This window comes from Marmota marmota, unplaced genomic scaffold, assembly GCF_001458135.2.
Source record: "Marmota marmota marmota unplaced genomic scaffold, marMar, whole genome shotgun sequence".
Classification (NCBI taxonomy): domain Eukaryota; kingdom Metazoa; phylum Chordata; class Mammalia; order Rodentia; family Sciuridae; genus Marmota; species Marmota marmota.
Window position 1 is genome coordinate 40,903,334 of NW_026000016.1, and position 21,649 is coordinate 40,924,982.

The following is a 21,649-nucleotide window of genomic DNA, read 5'->3' on the forward strand; positions in this document are numbered from 1 at the left end:
TACGGTGATATTGGATGAGAGCAGAGATAAATTAATAAAGCTTAAAAGGTAAGAGAGTCATGAACTCACTGGTCCTGTTATCTAAATTATGAAGAATAATTTGGGCTAGAGATTTGGGGTGTAACTCAGTAGTAGAGTGCCTGCCTAGCATGTTCCAAGGTCCTGGATTCAATCCCCAGGACTGCAAGAAAGTAAGAGGAACTTTTGACATATTCCACTTTTTTTTTTCTTTTAATTTAGACATACTCCTCTTGAAAAAGAATCTTGTTTTGTGGTGCTTTGGATTAAACCCAGGCCCTCATGCACATTAGCAAGTGCTCTGCCACTGAGCCATACACACACCTAGCCCTCCAAAAATCTTTCAACATAGACTTCTTGTAAATATCTTAGAGTATCATTAAGGTATTTCTGGTAGCACTTCAATGATGTACAAAGATGACAGCTGTTTGAGAGAAGGGAACAATCTTACTAAAAGTATAAGTGAAATCTAAGAGGAAGGCTGATCATTAGCCAAAGTGTCCCCCCCCCATGCTGCCCCACCTCCCCCAACTGTGTTGTTGCTGGGGAATCTGCCCAGGGCTTTGAGCGTGCTAGGCAAGTGCATTGCCACTGAGCTACACCCCCAAATGGGAGTCACAGTGCATTCTGTTGGATTTCTCTCTTGGTTAGGAAAGGAAATACAGGAATTTCAGGAAGCTTCTAGGCTGACTAGAGGACTTCACCTTTCTGTCCTGGGGTCAAGTGAAGAATCCGGAGTTGAAATGTTTTCCTCATTGTTCTTCCATAGATCCTCACTTATTCATTCTTTCAAGATTTATGAAGATTCTCATAGGTGCCAGGCTCCATGCTAAGTGCCAGGGATACAAACATGAAAGAAACAGTTCCTGCCATCAGGTTGCTCACAGTCTCTGAGGAGGAGAGTGTGAAGATGGGCTAGGTGGAGGCAGATTTTGTTAAGCACTACTTTGAGGTGCATATTTTGAACTTGGATATACAATTGAATACTACCTGCAAGCTCAGAGACAAGGTGAATTCTTCCCCTGCTTTCTTGGCAGCTGGACAAGCAGAATCGTGCCAAGATCACTGATTTAGGATTCTGCAAGCCAGAGGCCATGATGTCAGGCAGCATTGTGGGGACACCCATCCATATGGCCCCAGAACTTTTCACAGGTAAGGTCTGGAGGGCAGGGAGTGGATTTGGGCAGGGTCAGAACTACAATCCTAAGAGCTACTCATCAGACTAAGCAGTATGCATAAGTACTGCTGGCAGGTCTGGCTGACAGGGGAGAAACCAGAGGAGGGCAAACCTAAGGCAGGTAGGGGAAAAGTGAAGAGGTATAGAAGTAGGAAGGGAAGTGCAAATGGGAAGTCACAGTGCATTCTTTTGGATTTCTCTCTCTCTGGGTTATTATGCCATCATTGCTATAATCATTTAATTATTTGATCATAAATTCTAAATCAAATAACTCTTATATAATAGCAGTTGTCTTCTATCAATAAAGAACTTGCAATTGACAAAGAGGTATATTAAGAGAGGTAAAGTAATTTGGACCCATTATCCAGCAGCATATAATTTAATACTAAGTGAAGGGCTATATGATGTACTGTTGGTGTTCCACGATGGGAAAGAGGAAGGTTGAAATGTTTGACGGTTTGTGTTAGAGGTGAAATTTTAGGTATAACTCGAGTCAGATCTGGAATGTTGGTATGTGGAAAGGGAACTCATTTATTTGAGTATATACTTTGAGGTAAGCAGTGTGGGCATTTATACATTTTGTTCCTTTAATCTTCATAATTATGTGATAATGTTGGTGTATTTTTTTGTTCATTTCCTGGACAAAGTTGAATCCAGATTGATGAATTAACTCACCCAAAAAAATATTTAGCTAGAAAGTAATAGATATGGGATTTGAATCTAGGTCTTTTCTGACTCTAGAGTCCAACCATGGATCATGAAGGAGAGAAACTTCCAGAGGCTAGAGAAGGGGAAATATTAAGGAATATTGTAGAATAGAAATAATAATAGAAATAAGTATGACAAGATAGAAATAGTGACAAGCAAGGTTGGAAGTGAATACACTGAGCTTGAAATTCTGGCGGAGGAGGTAGGCCTGCTGTGCAGGAGTGGGCAGCTGCTGAGCTCCTGAGGGGAGAATACAAAGAAGATGCTTATGAAAGATTAGCTTAGCAGGAGTTGGTAGAGGGGATTTGAGTGAGAAGAACCAAAAACAATGAGAGGGTTCGGTGGTGGTTATCTCCAGGATTAGGTTGGTGTTAATGCTGAAGCAAAAAGAGATAGATTTGAAATCAATTCAGAGGATGGAATAGACAAGATTTTTTTGTTATTTACTTAATATGAGTGATGAACAGGGAAGAATGACTGAAAAATGACTGAATTTTTTTAAATATATTTTTTTAGATGTAATTGGACACAGTACCTTTATTTATTTTTATGTGGTGCTGAAAGGATCCAACCCAGCGCCTTGTACATGCTAGGCGAGCACTCTGCCACTGAGCCACAACCCAGCCCGACTCTGAATTTTTGAATGGGAGTGAGTAGAGAAGGGTTGTACTTTATCAGGAAGATGGAAAGGTAATTATAGGTCAGTCATTAGAATTGATAATAGCTGAAATTAGCAGTGTATTTGGATTTCTTTTATTTTGTTCACAAGTCTTCTCTCAACTCTTCATCAAGTAATGCTCTGAGGATTAGAAGTTAGGTAGACAGCTCGAGTCCTACCCACATCTGAACCAAGTAGTCACCATTTTTCTTTCCCTAAACTGACTTTTAAAAAATATTTCTATTCCTGTCACTATTATTCTACTTTGACTGCTTCGTATTTAAAGTCCTTTATTTCTATTATAGTCTACCCTATTTCTGTCAGAATAATCTTTCTAAAATATTTTTCACGTCACCTCCTGCTTTAAGGTGTAAATGATCTGCTGCCCACTGGCTCCAGACTCCTCTCTGACTTAAAAGAATCTATTATGTTTTAGTTCCAGTGTACCCACCCACCTGTATTTCCCTGATGTGACCTATTAGGATTGATTTTGTAGTTACCCCATGAAAATGAAAGGCCTTCCTCCCTTTTCCTTCATCCAGTTCAAGTGTTGGTATGCTGTCAGTGCCTAGCTTTGGCCTCCCCGTGCCTTCGTGTTCATATTGTAAACATGTCCTGACTACCTGGCAGGGCTGTTTTGAAAGACTATGGATGTTAACAGCTCCAGAAAAAAAACAACAACATAAAAAGACCTGCTAATGCACGTGGATGGCCATGTGCCGTCTTCCCTCTCTGGTTCACTAGTGTTCATCCCTTCTTGCTGTAGGAAAGTATGATAATTCCGTGGATGTCTACGCTTTTGGGATTCTCTTCTGGTATATCTGCTCAGGCTCCGTCAAGCTCCCTGAGGCATTTGAGAGGTGTGCTAGCAAAGACCATCTCTGGAACAATGTGCGGAAAGGTAAGAGCCAAGGCACTGCTCTGCCTCCACTCCTTTAGTGAGAGCAGAGTCTGGCATTGCAGCAGGGCCCTGTCTCCTCCACAGCAACACATGCATATTTAGATCATCCTGGAATCCAGAGAAGACATAAGTCAAACCTTTGCTTCCAGGCAGCATTGTGTTGAACTATCTCAAAATGCTTTTTTTCTTTAAAATTTCCTCTTCAATTTCCTATGTCAAGTGGGTTCCAGACTTTCTTCACTGTTCCTATTAGATTCTAACCTATATGTCTGCAGTGGAAACCAAAGCTCCTTTTACTCTTTAGTTCCCTGAGGCCCAGCTGACCTGGCCAGCTGGTTGGGTTGGGCTCCCTCTCACTGACTCTCTGATTTCCATGCTCCTTTCTCTAGGGGCCCGCCCAGAACGTCTCCCTGTGTTTGATGAGGAGTGCTGGCAGTTGATGGAAGCCTGTTGGGATGGTGACCCCTCTAAAAGGCCTCTTTTGGGCATTGTCCAGCCCATGCTCCGGGGCATCATGGACCGACTGTGCAAGTCAAATTCTGAGCGGCTGAACAGAGGACTAGATGACTCTACTTGAAAGCAAAGACCTTTCTCCTCCATTCTTTGTTTCTTTTTTCCCCCCTCACCTTTTGGGCATGGGGAGAATTTGACTTTTTTTTTCATTATAGGGAGCTCCTGAGAGACTGGTGCTTGCTGGTCAACTTAAGACCTTCCTAGGCAGAGGTGGCTCCTGGACAGTGGAGAGTTGGATGACTGAGCATTCTGGGTGGGTCATGGATGCCCCATCCTATCCCTTTGTCAAAAAAGATTGTCTAAGATGTATAAAAGCTGAGGAATGTAATGTTCTGGCCTCAGAACTAAAGGAGGCAATTGTTACCATTGTCTATTCACTGTATTATGTTTCAAAGACAATAAGTGGGACACTGCAGTGGCAATAGTACTGAAAATGTATTATTTTCATGATTTCAGCACTAGCTAGGAATAGTTTGATTCTACCCAGTGGTAAGGACCACTTAGAAAATTTCAGTTTAGGTCAAGATTGTGTTAACATAGGGACACATGACAAAACTTGTGGATACCTGGATCCTGCTATCTGTAACCAGGAATTTCAGGTTGTAATGGTCAGAAACCCCAGTAAGGGAGCTAGAAACAAACCTATATTTTCCTCACAGTGCCAGTGTGTTTACATGTATAGGGCTACACATCCCTGATTCCTGGGAGGTTTCACTATTACATTACTAAGAGACCAAAAAAGAAAGAAAAGAAAAAAGTGTGCATATGTCTGTATATACATAAGCTATTGGATTTTGAGTTACTGCTAACTCCAGAACAGAATCTGTTCTTCTACCCTTGGGTCTTCCTCCCATGCCTCTCCCTTCTTTTGATCTTAAGGTGGGAAAGCTCCAGATTACATGGTACTTAGAATTCAGTGAGCAAAACTGACTTAAAGTGAGGCTGTGGGTAAGACCTGAGAGGGGCAACGAGGGGAGGCCACGGCCTGCATACAGCCTGTTTGAAATGTGCATACCAGCTTGTTTTCAAAACTTTAATCAGAAACTCTTTGGGGGGTTGAATCTAACACACTAATATTTTTAAAACTTGACCAGTGGTTAAAAGGCCAAGGTTTCTTCTGTCCTTTCTTTACCTTATTTTAGATATAATCTGTTAGAAGAAAAAAGGAACCAGATGAAAGAGAAGAATAGCTCTGTGGTAGCTCAGTGTGTTGGTGGCTGGAAGCTCTGCTCCCTTCTGAGTGGTCTTTGGTGGTGTTCTTATGAAGTACACATAGAGACAGAGATAGACAACTCCAGTCAGAGGAAAGGGGAACAACTTGACACTGGTGCATCTCAGGTCTTGACTTCAAGCCTTCCACCAACAAACTGTTCCATTAGATTTAGAAACACAAGTAGATGAAGAAATTGTGGAGGTGAATAGCCTCCATCCATCTGTCCAGTCTCAAGAACTCTGGTCTGGCCCTTTGTGTTCATCTCCAAAGTGTGTGAATCAGGTTCCCAGGAGGTGTGTAAGATGAGTGTTACAGGATTGGAGTTGTAGCTCAGTGAGTGGCAGAGCGTTTGTCTAGCATGTGTGAGGCACTGGGTTCCATCCTCAGCACCACATAAAAATAAACAAAGACGTTCTGTACATTCAAAAAAAACTAAAAAGATGAATGTTACATTAGCTGCTGGGATTTTCTAGGTTTGTCTATAACCGAATGACCATCCCTTACATATTTACGGAGTATAAGTGGAGTCTAAGACATTTTTATGTAACTTTTATTAAAGCTCGCTTTTAACTCTGGTTATGATGCAGTTGAGCACAATAACCCTTAAGCACTGCATCCCTTCAAAACTTATGTCATACTACAGACCTTTTTATTTGCAAATGATAAAGGGGACCCATTGTCTTTGGGTTCGCTGGTTCTGGCCTTGTTCTGGTAGAATGTTCAGTTTATCTCAGAACCTGAACACCTGTTTAGCTATATACTTCAAGTCACTATTCTCAGCATGAATTTGTTGCCTTCTGGGAACTATGATGGGACTTACAGGAAGCCAGGTGTCAAGTTAAAGGAGAAGCAAGTAGTCTCTACATGGGTGAAAATCATAATCTGTACTGTATGAAATTTCAAAGAAATCTTATATAGTTAGTTCCTGTTGTCAGATCTTTGTCTTCTAAACCTCAAATAATCAGAAGTCTGTACTTCCATTGTGGAGACTACATTCCTAACATTCTTGCAGAGCCTTAGCTCATACTCCAGTCACACATGGGAGGTCAGATTTTCCTACCCGAGTTCCTTTTCAGTTTATCCCTGTGGCTTAGTCTGCTCTGATACCAGTTTTCTAGCAAGTTCTCTATATTTCTTTTCCCAGTGGGAGGGAGGAAGGGAGGAACTAATGCTAAGTCAGGAGTTGTTTTACAGTTAATTTTTAAAAAGTATTCTGAGAAATGGTGCAAGATACTCCTGAAAGTCCCCAGGCTAGCCAAAGTCCACATGGATATTTGGGGGCGTTATTTAAACACTCAGCAGGCTGAGTGCAGGAATATATGTGTATGATGTGTGTATATTTTACTTTTGGTTTATAACTTTGTTAGCCAATTTTGAATTCTTAGCTCGTTGGCACCCATTATTAATGTGATGGTATGCCATGAAATGTACTGTATTGTATATTACTTGGGAGGACACTAGGCATTCAGAGAAGCGTGCAGCACTTAAATGATACAGGGCTTAGTATGGCTGAAGATTTTACCTCCCAGCTTCAGTTAGTTGTGTTCCCAAGTGGTAAGGTGAGATTGTGACTTTGGGAGGAAGAAGAGTGGCATGAAGAATTATCCTCACTGTGTTCAGTCCTTCTAAAGAATTGAATGAGGGCAGTTTACCCTAGCCCAAAAATGTTCACCTGGCTATTTTTAATGAAAAATTGCTCATTTTACTGAGCGAGAGGCTTCCTGGAGAGCAAGAAATGATGGTGACACCTGGGGCCTGGGATGGCTGACCTTGTGCCTAGAGAGCTAGCAGCAACGTGGTTGCCTAGGAACTGCTGTTCCGAGAGGTGTCCACAGGCATCCCTGGTTCTTGAACCGCCTATTACTGCTCCAGGAAGGGGACTGCACTGATTGTTCCCAGACCAAAGATAGTCAGTTTTGACTCCGTCAACTTTAAGGGGACAGAGCCTCGAAGCAACTGCTCCTAACTTAACACTAAAGCTGGAGGAAACAGTGGAGGAAAGGATTCATTACTGATAGATAGGACTAGGGGAATGATAGAACTTTTGACCAGTACCTGTAAACTCCCAAATGCAGTTTTGTATCTTTGTTTGGGCTGCCAAAGAAAAGTTGGAGGGCTGGGGGTGTAGCTCAGTGGTAGAACATGTGCTTACCATAAACCTGGCGGTGGGTTCAGTTCCCAGCACGAACAAACAAACAAAAAAAACCAGAAAAGGTAGAGTGTTTGGAAAATTTTTTCCTGATAGAAATGGCTCAGGATAGCAGGGCTGCGGAGTGACAACTGCACTAAGTGACACTTTATTTTTTTGGCTTATTATTTAGCACTGAGAAGCCCAGGGAAGTGGTGATTACAGTAGCACTTTGGGAAACTGAGGTACTCTCTGGCCATGCTTTGGAGAGACACCATGCTTGGTATTCTGTCGGGCTCATCAGGAAGCCTCCAAAGTTCAGGTTATATCAGAGCCGAATGAAGAGTCCTGGAAAAGTCCATTGCTGAAAGGGGAGTTACTTTAAGTTTTCAAATCTTGATTCTTGGGTTTGCTGGATTAAATAACCCACTTTTTCTTTAAAAGAAAATGAGGTTTATTCTAATGATGGGGGTGGGATGGCTTAGAGCTAGTGTGATAAGTGGGTAAGAAAGGAGTGATCTGGAGGCACTTCCTTTGAAAATTCCCCTGGAGGTTTTAAGTAGCACTATAGTTCTTAAAAGAGTTTTATTGTTAACATCATCTGCTTTGTTAATTTCTAGTCCATTTGAGGAGATGGCAGAGACTGTTGAGAATATCTGACCTGGGGAGGCCAGCTTGCTCAGAGAGTCCATAAAGAAAATTGGCCTGGACAGCTTATGGTCTTTATGCAATGTTTTTTTGTTTATTTTAAAGAACTAATGTCTATTACAGTGTTAAATAAAAGTGTAACATACTAAGTGTGTAGAATAAAAGTGCAATAACAAAAGAAAATTACTTTGGCACAAACGTCAGTCTCTATACTCCCTTCTTTCCTATACTATCTGGCTTTTTCCAAATACTGTTACAGCACGACCACGATGATGTATTTTTAAGAGATGCAACTAAGGGTCAAGTCTTCATCAGTGTAATTTTGAATGGTCAGGTTTGGTTTTTTAGAGTATTCTGTATAATCATTAGGATGCACAAATACCAGATGTGCTATATAATAAAGATCATATTAACATGTTAGTTTTACAACTGTTTGGCTTTGGCTTTGATTTCACTACCCATGTGAATAGGATGCTCCCTGATGCATTCCATTCCACTGTTACCTGCGGTAAGTCTTGCCCTTTGCCTTAGGGGAGATTGATGCCACACGCCACTCCTCCAGCAGGGGCCTTATTCCATAATGGTCATTACTCTTGGTAACTGAATATTTTGCATTACTACTACTAGCAGTGTATTTTTCAGACCCTATCCTGAGGTGACCCCCTTTACTCCAATTTTCAGCACGAACTTGCAGCATTCAGAGTTTATACATGAGTCTAGTTATTCCTTACTAACTGTGAGCTAATTGGGGGCTATAATCTATGTACCAGTTTTTCTGCATTTGGAATACTTTGAGTTCATATAGGCCCACCCCACTGTTCAGGTTTGCTTGTTCAGCAGTGCCTGAAGGTGCCAGTGTGGGCCTCTACCTGAAGCAGCACTGTCTAGTCCCCACGGAAGGTCATCACAGTGTGTGTCTTCTCCCATGGGTGTATTTGTTTTGGTTTGTTTGGGGTGACTGTATCATATTGAACATGTGGCTGAGTCACTGTTTGCTAAAACTGCTTGTGATTTGACTGCAGCACAAGGTTGGCCAGGAGATGGCAGCACATCTTAAAGAGTTAGCGAGTTTCTACTTAAGAGAAAAGTTCAAAGTGAACATCTGGTTGGTCCCCAACCTAGCCTACACAGCAGTGGTCACACAATGCTGGTAAGCCTCTTCTGCTGGTGAAACCTCACTAACTCCAGCCACCCTTCTCAGCCAGTCATACCCTACCTTTTATGCGCATACTCTGTATTCTCATATAAAGTTCAATGTGATTGAGCTCCCTTAACCTCCCCCCTTCCCATTGCTACATTGGAAAAAATAACATATGGTGTACACATTTTTAGATTTAATATGCTCTTTTAAGCAGGCATGTTCCTTGAAGTAGGGCAACTTGGGTGGCCTTCCTGGTCCTATGTTTGAGTGAGGCTCAGAGGGGAGAGGCTACCAAATTTTGGAATATTATTAAGTTCTTGAAAATTTCTACCTTTAGCAGAACTCCATGAGGCACTAATTGAATAGCCTCCTTTTGAAACAGTGTACTTATCACAAGTGGTCACATGCTGATTGAGGCCCCTTAGGATTCTTCTAGGGATAGCTTCTTCCTTAATACACTCTGAAGGAAGCACTTCAAGTCTGTGGGAAAAAATAGACTATTCAATAAAACTAGCTATCAACCTGTCTGTTCCTGTAACAAATACCACAAACTGGGTGATTTTAAATGATACACACTTATTTCTGACAGTTCTGGAGGCTGGGAAGTACAGGGTCAGGACATTAGCAAATTTGGGTCTGGAAAGGGCTGCTTTGCTTCTAAGAAGGTGCCTTGTTGCTGTATCCTTTAGAGGAGACTAATGCTGTAGAAGCACTATGGAAGCACCTGAGGGCAAAAAGGGATGAACATGTCTTTACATGGTGGAAGAGATGGAAAGACCAGGCAGCTCTCTAAAGCCTCATCAATCCCATTCACGAGGACAGAGTCCTCATGGCCTCATCACTTCTAGTTAGTCAGGTTTCTGTTGTTATAACAAATATCAGAAAGTATTAACTTATGAAGAAGAAAGGTTTATTCTGGTCCACAGTTTTAGAGATTTTTAAGTGTACAATCTGCTGGCCCTGTTGTTGGTGAGGCAGCGTATCATGATGGGAGTATGTTGTAGAGCAAAATCATTTACCTAATGGCTAGGGAGCAAAGAGAGAAAGAAGGAAGCAGCCAAGGTCCCACTGGCCCACTCTAGGGCATGCCTTAGTGATTTTAGGATATCCCACTAGCTCCATCTTTTAAAGCTTCCACCCCCTCCCAAAATCACTACACTAGGAACCAGGCCTTTACCACATGGACCTTTGGAGGATGTCCAAGATCCGAACTAGGGCACCTCCCAAAGTCCCCTAATTACCATCACCTTGAGTTTTAAGTTGCAACATATACAAGAGTCATATACATTCAAACTGTAGCACCATCTGAGAAAAAAATAGACTCAAATCCTCATCAGAACAAACAAATAGGAGCTGTGGCTCAGTGGTAGAGCACTCGCCTAGCATCCGTGAGGTTGTGGGTTCCATCCTCAGCACCACACTAAAATAAAATGAAGATGTCCACTTACATCTAAAAAATATTAAAAATAAATTTTAAAAAAGCTCAGTTGGTGCGGTGGCTCACACCTGTAATCCTAGCCACTCAGGAGGCTGAGGCAGAATTGCCAGGCCAGCCTGGGCAACTTAGCGAGTTTCTGTCTCTAAAAGAAAAAAATAAAAAGAGCTGGGGATTTAGCCAGTGCCCATCATTCAATCCCTGGTACCAGAAAGAGAAAGAAAAAAAATTATGAAAATATGTTTGTTTATAGAACAGAGAACTTCTTTGAATGTGATGGAAAACCCAGAAATCATAAAGAAAAAAATGATCAAAATTTTAAAAGTTATGTACAATCCAAGACACCTAAACCAACCTTAAGAGGATAATTGCAGTAAATAGCAAATACAAGGTTTACATACTTAGTATATGAAGAAATCAGTAAGAAAAAAGTCATCTAAAAATAGATCACTAGTAATTATTTGAAAAGATCTTCATCTTGCAAGCAACTGGGTAATGCATAAGAAAATGAAAAAGCTATTTCCATCTATTAATTTACTAAAATATACATACTTAAAAATCTCTGTTCATGGTGGTGTAGGGATGAGCACTTCCCTATGTTGGGAAGCTGCCAGAGCAGCAGAAGTGGCAGTACCTATAAACACTTTAAATGTATACTGTATCCTTTGTCCCAGAATGCTTTCTAGGTGGTCCCTATCTATAAAAATGTTTGCAGAAATGTGCAAATCTATAAAAGGGTGTTTATTGCATCATTATTGGTTGTATGAAAAAGTTATAGGCAATATTAATGTCTGGCAATTGGTGACAAATTATGGGACTCATCTCCTTCTCTTATAATTTAAGAAAATGAAGTCTGGCTGATTTAGGAGAAAGGAAATATTTATTGGAAAGATATTAGGAGTTCACAAGATCAATAGGAAACAGAGATCAGGCTCACCGAATGGAGTAGGAAGTAGGGCAGCTCTGCAGGCTATGGCCAAGGCCTCCTTATGCCTGTGATGAACACCTTACTCCCTCATAGGACATGGTGTGGAGGGTTTTCCCAACTGGCCCTGCATAGGTCCCAGGCCCATTTCTAAACCTGTTTAGTTCAAAATTGGAAAAGATTTATCCCTTTCAAATTCCATGGTGGTGGCAAGAGCCGGGGACAGACATCTAGGTTTGCCTGCTTGCTAAAAACTGCATTTAGTGGAGATATCATTCCTGAAAGGTAATCAAAGACAGTTAGAAAAGGGACCTAGATTCAGGACAGGCCCTGGTGACAGATGGCAGTACAGATCACTTCTTGGGCAGCTCCATATCCATTTACTCTTCTGGCATGACTGTGGGACAAGATCATAAAAGAGGATTGACTGATTGGTGCCTGCATTTACATGGAGAGGTCCCAATTTGATCTATGGGAAGCACTGCTAAATCTCAAGATTTTTCATCGTAAGAAGACTCTGTTTGCTGGGCACAGTGGCATACGCCTGTAATCCCAGCAACAAGTTTGAGGCCAACCTCGATAGCTTAGGCCAACCCTAAGAATTTAGCAAGACCCTGTCTCAAAATAAAACATAAAAAGGGATGGGCATTGGGGCTGGGGATGTGGCTCAAGTGGTAGCATGCTCGCCTGGCATGCGTGAGGCCTGGGTTCCATCCTCAGCACCACATACAAAGATGTTGTGTCTGCTGAAAACTAAAAAATAAATATTAAAAAAAAAAAAACAAAAAAACAAAAAAACGGGATGGGCATGTTGCTCAGTGCTAAAGTGCCCCTGGGTTCAATCCCTAGTACCAAAAAAACTCCACGTTCCAGCTTGGGACCTAGAGCAGCTAGATTCTGTCTTAAGAAATAAAAATCAGGCATGGTGGTGCATACATGTAATCCTAACAGCTAGGGAGGCTAAGGCAGGAGAATCACAAGTTCAAGATCACAACTTAGTAAGGTCTTAAGCAACTTAGTGAGAGCCTGCCTCAAAATTAAAAATGGGCTGGGGATGGGGATGTAGCTCAGCGTAGAGCATGCCTGGGTTCAATCCCCAGTACTACCAAAAAAAAAAAAAATCTATTTTGTCTGATAATGATGTCATTATTTTATTATTTATATCATTTTACTTTCAGCTTTTCTGTTTTCATTTTACAAACTTTTTAATTATATTTCTCCTAAAACATGAATAGTTAAGTTTTTAGAATTCAATCTGGAAACACGTGAGTTTTAAATGATGAGTTTTGGGCTGGGGATATAGCTCAGTTGGTAGAGTGCTTGCCTTGCATACACAAGGCCCTGGGTTCAATCCCCAACACCACGAAAAAAAAAATTAAATAAATAAACAAACAAACAAATAAATAAATGGTGAGTTTTGTGCTTTTCAGTTGTCTTACTTGATTTTTTTGGGGTGGGGTCTTATTTTGAAATAATTTTTTTTGTCAATTCATCCCTTCTATGTGTTTGTTTGTAAATTGTACTTTCTCTGGTATGGTACACATGCCTGCAATCCCAATGACTTAGGAGGCTGAAGTAGGAGGATCACAAGTTTGAGTTTAGCCTCCACAATTAGTGAGACCCTGTCTCAAAATACAGCCACAGCACGCGGCCTCTATGGTGGTTCTCCATCGTAGAAGGAATTCCTCTTATCTCCATGTGACTTCAGCAGTAAACTCCTAAAGACTTTCCATCTCTCAAATCAATTCCTATTTGGCAATGTCCTTAAGTGTTTTATTTCTTATGCTGGAGGTGTAGCTTTCTGGTGGAGTGGGTTAAAAAAAAATGAAAAACATGTTAGGGCTGGGGATGTGGCTCAGTAGCAGAGCATTTGCCTAGCATGCATGAGGCCATGAATTCTATCTTCAATATTGCAAAAAGAAAAAAAATGCTTTATTTTCATTTTTATTTATTTATGGACTTCTTTGGAGTAAGCATTCTACCTCTGAGCTACACCCCCAGCCCTTTTTTGGTTTTAATATTATTTTGAGACAGGGTCTGGCTAAATTGCAGAGGCTACCATACAATTTGTGATCCTCCTGCCTCCACATTCCTAGTAGCTGGGAGTTGCAGGATTATATTTTTTACACACCAATCTGATTATATTAGCCCTTGCTTTAAAATCTCACAAGATTAATAGCCCATCCAAAAAACAGCAAAGGACACCAGCCACTTTTCTTTGAAGAGGAAAAACCAAACCAAACCAAAACAGGTATACACATGAAAAGTTGTTCATTCCCCCTCATCAGGATGTAACATTCTTGTTAAAGGTAACAATGACATTTTTTTTTCATTTATCCAATAGGCAGTTTAAGAGACTTAATAACGAATGATTGCAAGAGTGTGCACAAATAATCCTATATACTACTGTTGGTAGTGCAATATTTTAGATGGCATTTTGAGAATGTTTTGATATTTGAAGGAACACAAATTACCTAATATTTCTGGTCCTCAATTACAGTATCTGGTTAAATGAGGTTAACACCTACCCTAATGGTCTCAAGGAAGTTACAAAATGTAGGGGAAAATGACTTATAAATAACAGCTAATATTTATTGAGCATTTGCTATTTTAGGTGCTTCATATGTGTTAACTCATTTAATCCTCATGACAATACTTTTAAGTACTATTATTACGATTTCCTGAGAAACAGGGGATAAAAATATTGCTCAAGGGATAGAATGAGTTAGGGGTAGAGCAGGGACTATTGTATCTATATAGGAGACCAAGCCTGAGTTTCTGCAGCAACTTTCCTTTCTCCCCACGCTTTTGTTTTTGGGGTGGGGTGTAACTGGGGATTGAACCCGGAGCACTTTACCACTGAGCTATATCCCTAGCTTTTTTTTTTTTTTAATTTTTAATTTTTAATTTGAGACAGGGCCTCGCCAAGTTGTTGAGGCTGGCTTTGAACTTTGTGATCCTCCTGAGTGTGCTACCGAGCCGGATTCTTTCCTTTTCGTAAAAGCCCACGGCATCCGTAGTCGGAAATGGTTTACATAAGCCGTCCCCGGCCCCGCGTAGTTACCATCAGCTGGCCTTCGCTAATTGCTTTGTGTATGTCACCGCAGTTGTCTGATGGACCTCTCCCGGGGAACTCAGTCCATTTCTCCAATTCTCTTTCACAGTGTCCAAGTCAACTCTGGGTACAAGGTAAAACCTTAGGTAAAGGCCTAACAAATGTTATCGTACCGAGATCAATGGCATATCTTTACAAGGGTGAAATAGTTTTCACGAAAATGAGTCAGATACATGATAACTATTCCACATACTGGGTAAGTAAGTGCCTTGACATTAGCGGAGCTCCAAGTCGCTGGCATTAGGGGCCGACCTTTCCCGCTTTCCTACGTAAGTAGCACCTGTCCGGAACCTTTCCGGCGGAGTCTGAAGTAGCCTACCCGGACAACGCCTCGGAACACATAACATAGCGAGAATTAGTGGGTTAACTAGATGCCCGAAATTTCTAGCTTAACTACATAGTCCCGACGGGAAAACCCTTAATTTTTAAAACTTTTTAAAGTCCTGGGTGAATATTACATTTTTATACCTTAAAAAGATAGTAGTTAGTTAATTCTAGGAGAATTTCTTTTTCTTTTTGTTTAGGCATGTATGTAGACAGCCACTCGAAACCAAGAAGGAAGGCGGGGGAGGAAAGCGGAAGCCGCGGGGCCTTCTAAGTCAGAAAGTCTCCAGAGCTTGCGCCTGGCTATTTGCGGCGCCCGGCACTTAGACGCGGGTCTTAGGAGCGGGCTGGGGAGACGGAGTTGTTGCGGGAGCTGAGACCGGGCGGCCAGAGTCCGCAGGGATGAACCTCGAGTTGCTGGGTGAGGAGGGCTATGACTGTGTCTTAGAGAACCCTTTGGTACTGGAAAGAGGGAACCGGGGCGGGAGGGGACTCAGGCTGCAACCTAGGGACTCTGTCCTGCGATGGATCTTTGGGCGCTAATGGTATGGAGCTGCAGCAGCAGGGGGAAATCCAGCTTCTGGAATAGACTCTGCATTGCCTTTGCGAAGCCACTTTCAGATCAGTTGTGGAGTGATAAGGACACTTTGTGACTCAGCTGGGATTACAAGGGTCGCAGGTGCTGAAGTAGCTCAGAGCAGGCAGAAGCATAGTTGTTGGAGATGAAATCTGAGGAAGTGAGGAGTTGGGGGAAGCTTTAAAGACCTGTCACTATTGAATGTCAGGACAGGTTAAATCATTTTGTAGAAACACGGAATGTCTAAGAAGGCAACTTGGAAAACTTAAAGTAAAAGTATCTCATTGAACAGCTTTGGGGGGAAAAAAGGTTCAGAGGGTCATGACTAGGCACTAAGCAAGTAACTGGGACAGTTGGCACTGGAATCCGGTTATCCTGACCGCCAATTTAAAATCCTAGCTACCATGGATGGTGTGTACAGTACTAAAGTGTGAAAACAGAGGCAGTTGATTTTTGTTACCTTCTCTTTGAGACATTTCCTCCAACCCCTTACTCAGGTTGGTCCAATCTTTAAGGGTTTTATTAGGTTTAAGCTTTCGTTTAGCATGGCAGCTTAGGGTGTCTGGGATGTTTGAGAACTCCTACATGACTTGGTATCTTTATTGGTTAGGTTTCTCTTAAGAAAAGAAGGATTCAGAACATGTGTTGACCAAAGGGTTATAAAAATAACTTAAGAAATGGCCTTGCCTTTAAGTGTGGAGTGTAAGGTGATTATGTAAATAGCTGTATTGTATGGCAGAACATAGGCTTTCACAAATCATTACCAAGTGCTAAGAACATGTTGAAGAAGGAGTTAATAATATCTGTGGAGCAGGGGAGCTAAAACATCAGGGAAAACAAACCCCCCAAACCTAGAGGAGTTGGAGTGGCTATTTAAAGGTGGTAAAATATTGACAGATTAAGTATGAAGATATGGGGAGAAATGCTTACAAGTCAAGATATCAGTGATACAAGAACTAAAGAATTCCTGTTTGGCCAGGAGGTGGGGTTGGTGCCATCTGTTTTGTGGCACTCTTGAAAGCCAAGCTGAAAAGTTTGTGCATTTTAAAGAAGGGAGAGTAGGTTCATTGAAGGGTTTTGACCTGGTAAGTAACTCAGTATCATCTCTTGGTTTGCAAGGTTTTATCTGACAGTAATGCGTAGTTGAGTCTGAGTGGAGTATAAAATCCATTTGGTGGGCTACAGTAGGTGAGTGATAAGGAAGCCTGAATTAGGAAATGGAAAGAAAATGCATTGAGGAGGAAAAACTGACAGAATTTGAGAATTTATTGCATATAGTGATGATGAGGAAGAGAGTGAAATGAAAAATAATGGAAGCAAATAGGGGTGCTATTGATAAAATTTAATGATATTTGGAAAAGAGAGTTAGGTTTGAATGTGTTGAGTGTGTACCTAGAGTTCAGAAGACAGGTTTGGATTTATGAGAGAGAGTTATAATTGTCATAGGTGGACTAACTGAAATCTTGTGAATAGGTGACTTGACCAAGGGGGGATGTAGGAGGGGCAGAAAATTGCCAAGGACAAAATATGGTATAATTAGGGGACAAGAGGAAGAATAAATGGTAAGAAATTAGAAACCAGTTGTTTAGTGCTTAGTATCAGCTAGGCATATTTTCAAGTGCCTTCCTTACATTTTTCCAGATAGGCATAGAAGAGAAAATAGGTTACTGTGGTGCCTTCCTATAGAAGCCAGTTGTAGAGCAGTTGAGGTTGACAGTTGAGAAAGGGCTGCTCTATTTTGCTCTTAGGCAGCTTGGGCTCCCCAGCAACCTGAGCTGATGGCAGATTACAATTAAAGAGAAAGTCGGGTCATGGGAAGAGGAATTGGTTTTTTTTTGTTTTTGTTTTTTTTTTTGGTGCTGGGATTGAATCCAGGGCCCCATGCTTACTAAGCACATACTCTACCACTGAACTCTACCCCGCCTTGGAAAGGTTTTTTCTCAAATGATACAGAAGATTCATGAGGGGGAAACTGAGGAGGGAATATTTAGCATTGAGAGGTTAGACAATTTAAATGAAGTATGTGTCCAAAAGCTACAAATCTTTGTAGAAATGACTCAGATTTAAAGCCAGAAGATTCATATGTACATATAAAAGGGTGAAAGAAACAGTGATGTGATTGTGGGAGCATACTAAAGGCCACCTGGTCTGATAAAGGAGATGATAATGTGTGTTTCTTTTTTGGTAGAACTAGGAAGTGAACCCAGGGGTGCTTTACCATTGAGATACATTCCCACTCCTTTTTATTTTTTAAGACAAGGTCTTGCCAAGTTCCTAGGCTGTCCTTAAACTTGTGATCCTCCTGCATCAGGCTTCTGAGTCTGGGGGATTGCAGACATGTGTCTGTATGCCCAGCAATGTGTTCCTAATGTGGCCATTCAGATGGATCTTAGGTATGACACCAACTTTTGCAACCACTTTTTGAGCCCCTGCTGTATTATCAAGTAGTATGCACTGGAGATACGAAGTTAATAAGACAGTTTTTCAAACTCTTTTACCACAACCCAAAGTAAGAAATATATTTTATATCACAGCTTATTATATATACATACACATATAACTTTCAAAATTATATGTAATCCTTGTTATGCTTAGTATCTTGATATTTCTTTTCTAATCTATTAATTTATTGAAATTCATTAAATTAATTTTCCCATTTATGGTGAATTGAATTCTATGATTTGAGAAACACTAAAATAAGATACTGTCTTTGCACTGGATAAACAACTAGAACTAAAAGGAAAGACAAACTTAAACAAGTAACTCTGTGTTATAGGGAATCAGCAAATTAATATATTATGAGAATCCAGCAACTGAGCAGTTAATTCTACACTACTGGTGGAACTGGCTGTAGGATTTGGGAAGATGTTAATAGAGGAAGTGCCAGTTAGACATTAAAGATGGGGTAGGGAGCTAGGGCTGCAGCTCACAGGTAATGTGCTTGCCTAGCATGTGCAGTGCCCTGGGTTCGATCCCAATACCACCAAAACAAAACAAAACAAACATCCAAAATGGATGGAGTAGGATTTTTCCAGAGAGAAGTTGAAGACAATTGCAGGGACAAACAAACCTCCCAAGCATGATGTGTATACATTATGTTCAGGAAGTACTAATATGCAGCTGCTGCTGAGGATGAGTAAATTGAGGTTCTTTTCTAGATGCCAGTGGATAGGGAATTAGCCAAAGATAAATTGGAAAATACTGGTTGGGGTCTGAATGAAATTACTTTTGAAAATTATATTTAGTAGTTTGTACACTGTTTAGCTAGAAAGGTTTTTATTCAGGTGAGAGATGTAATCTGGGGCTTAGAAAGTCAGCTCCAGCAGCTTTGAGAAAGATTGAGGGGCAAGACTGGAGCCAGGGAAATACAACAATTATTGTGTTGGGATGCGGGTACAATGGGATTGTCATGGGAGAAGAGATGTCTCTGGGGTAAGGTCCAGAGGAGTTTCCAGAGAGAGGAAAACTCAACCCAGGACCCATGAGATCCTTGACATACATGTCAGTAGAGGCACAGAGATTTATTTAGGAGAGTAAGGAGCATGTATTCAAGGGAGAATGCAGGCCATCTTCAATGAGAGATACATTTTTGGGGTTCTTGGCTCCTCTTTTAAAGGAAACTTGGTAAGGGGTGGGCATGGGAAGGTATGTGAGGATGACATCAATCTGATTATTTTTAGGCTGATGTGAACTCCATTAAGTGATGAGAAGATAACATTGGAAAGTCCCTAAAATTGTAGGTTTCTTAAAATGTCATAGCTCTCTCTACTTAGTTTGTTTATTGGTGGGTTAATTAACAGTGTACAAGGTAATTGTCATAAGTGAACAAATTGAGGGTTAGATTTTTTTTATAATTTTTTTTTGGTAGTTGTAGATGGACAGAATGCCTTTATTTTATTTGTTTATTTTTATGTAGTGCTGAGGGTGAAACCCAGTGCCTCATGCATGCTAGGCGAGCGCTCTATCACTGAGCTACAGCCCTAGCCCATGATGGTTAACTTTTAAGATTTATAGATTTCCTAGAAATTTGGGGGTGATAGGTGGGAGAGTGACTGGCTTAGGAAGTGACAGGCCTGGAAAGGTTAGTGTAACCTCAGATTAAAATATCTTCTACCACTTTTTTTTTTTAATTCTTCTATCCTTATTTCAGTATCAATTATCTAGACATTTCAGAGTTATATTTCTCTAAAAGAAATACTAATGGACCCATCATCCATTAGAGGAAGCAGGATGGAAACTGCTGTTCTGGTCCTAAACTAATGTAATAGGGAGTAACTGGTTTGCAAGTGGGAAACAAAAAAGCTATTGGGAGAAAAGGTACATGATATTTTAGAGCATATGACAATTGAGACTTTAAGGAGGTATGTGTGATACATGTAATGAAGGAAAAAGGCTAGAGAGGCTTAGAAAACCACAGGAAGTTTGGAGAAAGAATCCTAATAGGAAAAGGAAGATCTGAAGGGGTATTTGAAGAAGCCATGTGGTTGCACTGAAAATTGTTTAAACTCAGATTCCAGAATGGCATGTACCAAAGAGGGGCACACAGCTACAGGTGGACATGTGAGAGTGACAGGCTTTTAAGAATAGAGGTAGGAAAGCGAATGTGATTGAAAGCCTGAATTGTAAAAATGGGGTCACAAGAAAGGGTTTTCAGTATTTTGAGTAGTATGAAGAACAAGGACCTTTTGGGCTGGATGGTATAACACCAGAGTTATTCATTTAACATTTAGACAAATACCTTTTGTGTACCTACTATGACCTTTGTAGGCAAGGGATAAACATAATGTTTAAATTCTTATTTTTCTTTTGCTTCTATGGCAAAAGTATAATTTTTTAAAGTAAAGTGAACATTGGTTGTTGCCAAGAAAAGCTCTCAATTGGTCAACATTTTAGGTAGGTCACTTAGTTCATATTGCTTGGTGAGTTACATTCCTTGACCCTGAGGAAGCTTGCACAGAAACCATTGTGACGATCTTGGAGTATTTGAAGAGAAAGGAAGATATGCTGAAAGGAGGTGGACAAATGGTGACTTTCAATAGAAGGCAGGTATGTTTTGCAAGTCCTAGGGGTTGAATTCAGGCAAGATTCTAGAGGCTTTTTAGTATAGTTACAATGTAGTTAAAAATACATTTCTTGATCAGATCACTTTACCAGTTTTTAACTGTGGGAACTGATTTAACCTTTTTGTGCCTTTCTTCATTTATAAAATGGGGCATAGTAATACTTACCATTTAATAGTAAATTGAGAGGACTAAGATAAAATATAGAAGTTCTAGCATAGGATATGGCACATAAACATGTAATAAGTGGTAGCGGCTAAAAACAAATGGAGGTTTGAGCACAGCAAAGAAGTGATGAGCCATCATGAGTTTGTGTGTGGAAAGGCCCATGAGTCTTGACCTACTAATGTCCTTTTTTTGATGTTTTCCAAATTAACAAGTATAGTACGTATTTGTAAAAATAGAGGAAACAATACAAATATACATACAGGAAAAATCATCTTTGTCCCCCTCTCCAAATGTTCTTTTATACATTTTTTCATGCTCATATAAACATATTTACATATAAATTGTAAAGACTGTTTTTGTTTTTTCCTGCAGATAGAACCTTTTCTTTTCCATTTGAAATGGGAGGTAGCATTGTGTTGCCCAAGCTGGTCTTGAACTCCTGGGTTTAAGTGATCCTTCTGCTTCAGCATTCCAAGTAGCTGGGACTACAGGTGCAAAATTACTGTGTCCAGCTAAAGCCTTTTTAGACACATCATTTACAATTTGTTTTTCATCTAACTATAAGATGCTATTTCTGCGTATTAGGAGATAATGGATCTTGCACTTTTTAAATTTTTTTTTTTTTTAGTTGTAGATGGACACAATACCTTTCTTTAATTAATTAATTTATTTTTACTTTTATGTGATGCCAGGGATTGAATGAACCCAGTGCCTCATGCATGCTAGGCAAGCAGTCTACCTCTGAGCCAGAACCCCAGCCTAGATCTTGGCAGGTTTTAGTTCATACTATGCATTCTCATATGATACATCATTTTAACTAATTATAATTGCGTTTTTTTTAAGAAGTGTGTTTTTTCCTTTGTCTGCTCCCTTTATTGATGGTCACATATTTTATGCTCATAATCTTGTTTGTGCATGTACACTATTTTTTTTTTTTTTG

General features: G+C 40.5%; 2 protein-coding genes and 1 long non-coding RNA gene across 11 annotated transcripts in view; 2 read left to right on the forward strand and 1 right to left on the reverse strand.

Annotated features, from left to right (window-relative positions):
- Positions 1–8,390, forward strand: part of Dstyk (dual serine/threonine and tyrosine protein kinase) — a 54,360-nt gene extending 45,970 nt beyond the window's left edge. Inside the window, exons 11-14 of one of the 2 annotated variants that reach the window (XR_007349850.1) lie at positions 1,056–1,170; positions 3,328–3,462; positions 3,852–4,228; positions 7,937–8,390. Coding sequence is in view for 1 of the 2 variants with exons in the window: in XM_015483780.2 (XP_015339266.1) it covers positions 1,056–1,170; positions 3,328–3,462; positions 3,852–4,039 (438 nt within the window). In the remaining variant the exon portion in view is untranslated. Of the gene's footprint in view, positions 1–1,055; positions 1,171–3,327; positions 3,463–3,851 lie in introns of both variants that reach the window. The other variant, XM_015483780.2, reaches the window with a different exon arrangement.
- Positions 8,391–9,148: 758 nt separating this feature from the next.
- LOC125618517 lies at positions 9,149–14,929 on the reverse strand. The gene is made up of 3 exons (XR_007349851.1): positions 14,774–14,929; positions 14,530–14,643; positions 9,149–9,585 (listed from the first exon to the last, which is right to left on the reverse strand). It is a non-coding gene; the product is annotated as an uncharacterized LOC125618517 (long non-coding RNA).
- Rbbp5 (RB binding protein 5, histone lysine methyltransferase complex subunit) overlaps positions 14,477–21,649 on the forward strand; it is a 43,040-nt gene continuing 35,867 nt past the window's right edge. For 2 of the 8 annotated variants that reach the window (XM_048809558.1, XM_048809561.1), the window contains exon 1: positions 14,477–14,666. In XM_048809558.1, the coding sequence (XP_048665515.1) occupies positions 14,492–14,666 (175 nt within the window). In that variant the 5' untranslated portion in view covers positions 14,477–14,491. Of the gene's footprint in view, positions 14,667–15,155; positions 15,326–20,374; positions 20,528–21,649 lie in introns of those variants that run through there. The other 6 variants (XM_048809563.1, XM_015483782.2, XM_048809564.1 and 3 more) reach the window with 5 other exon arrangements.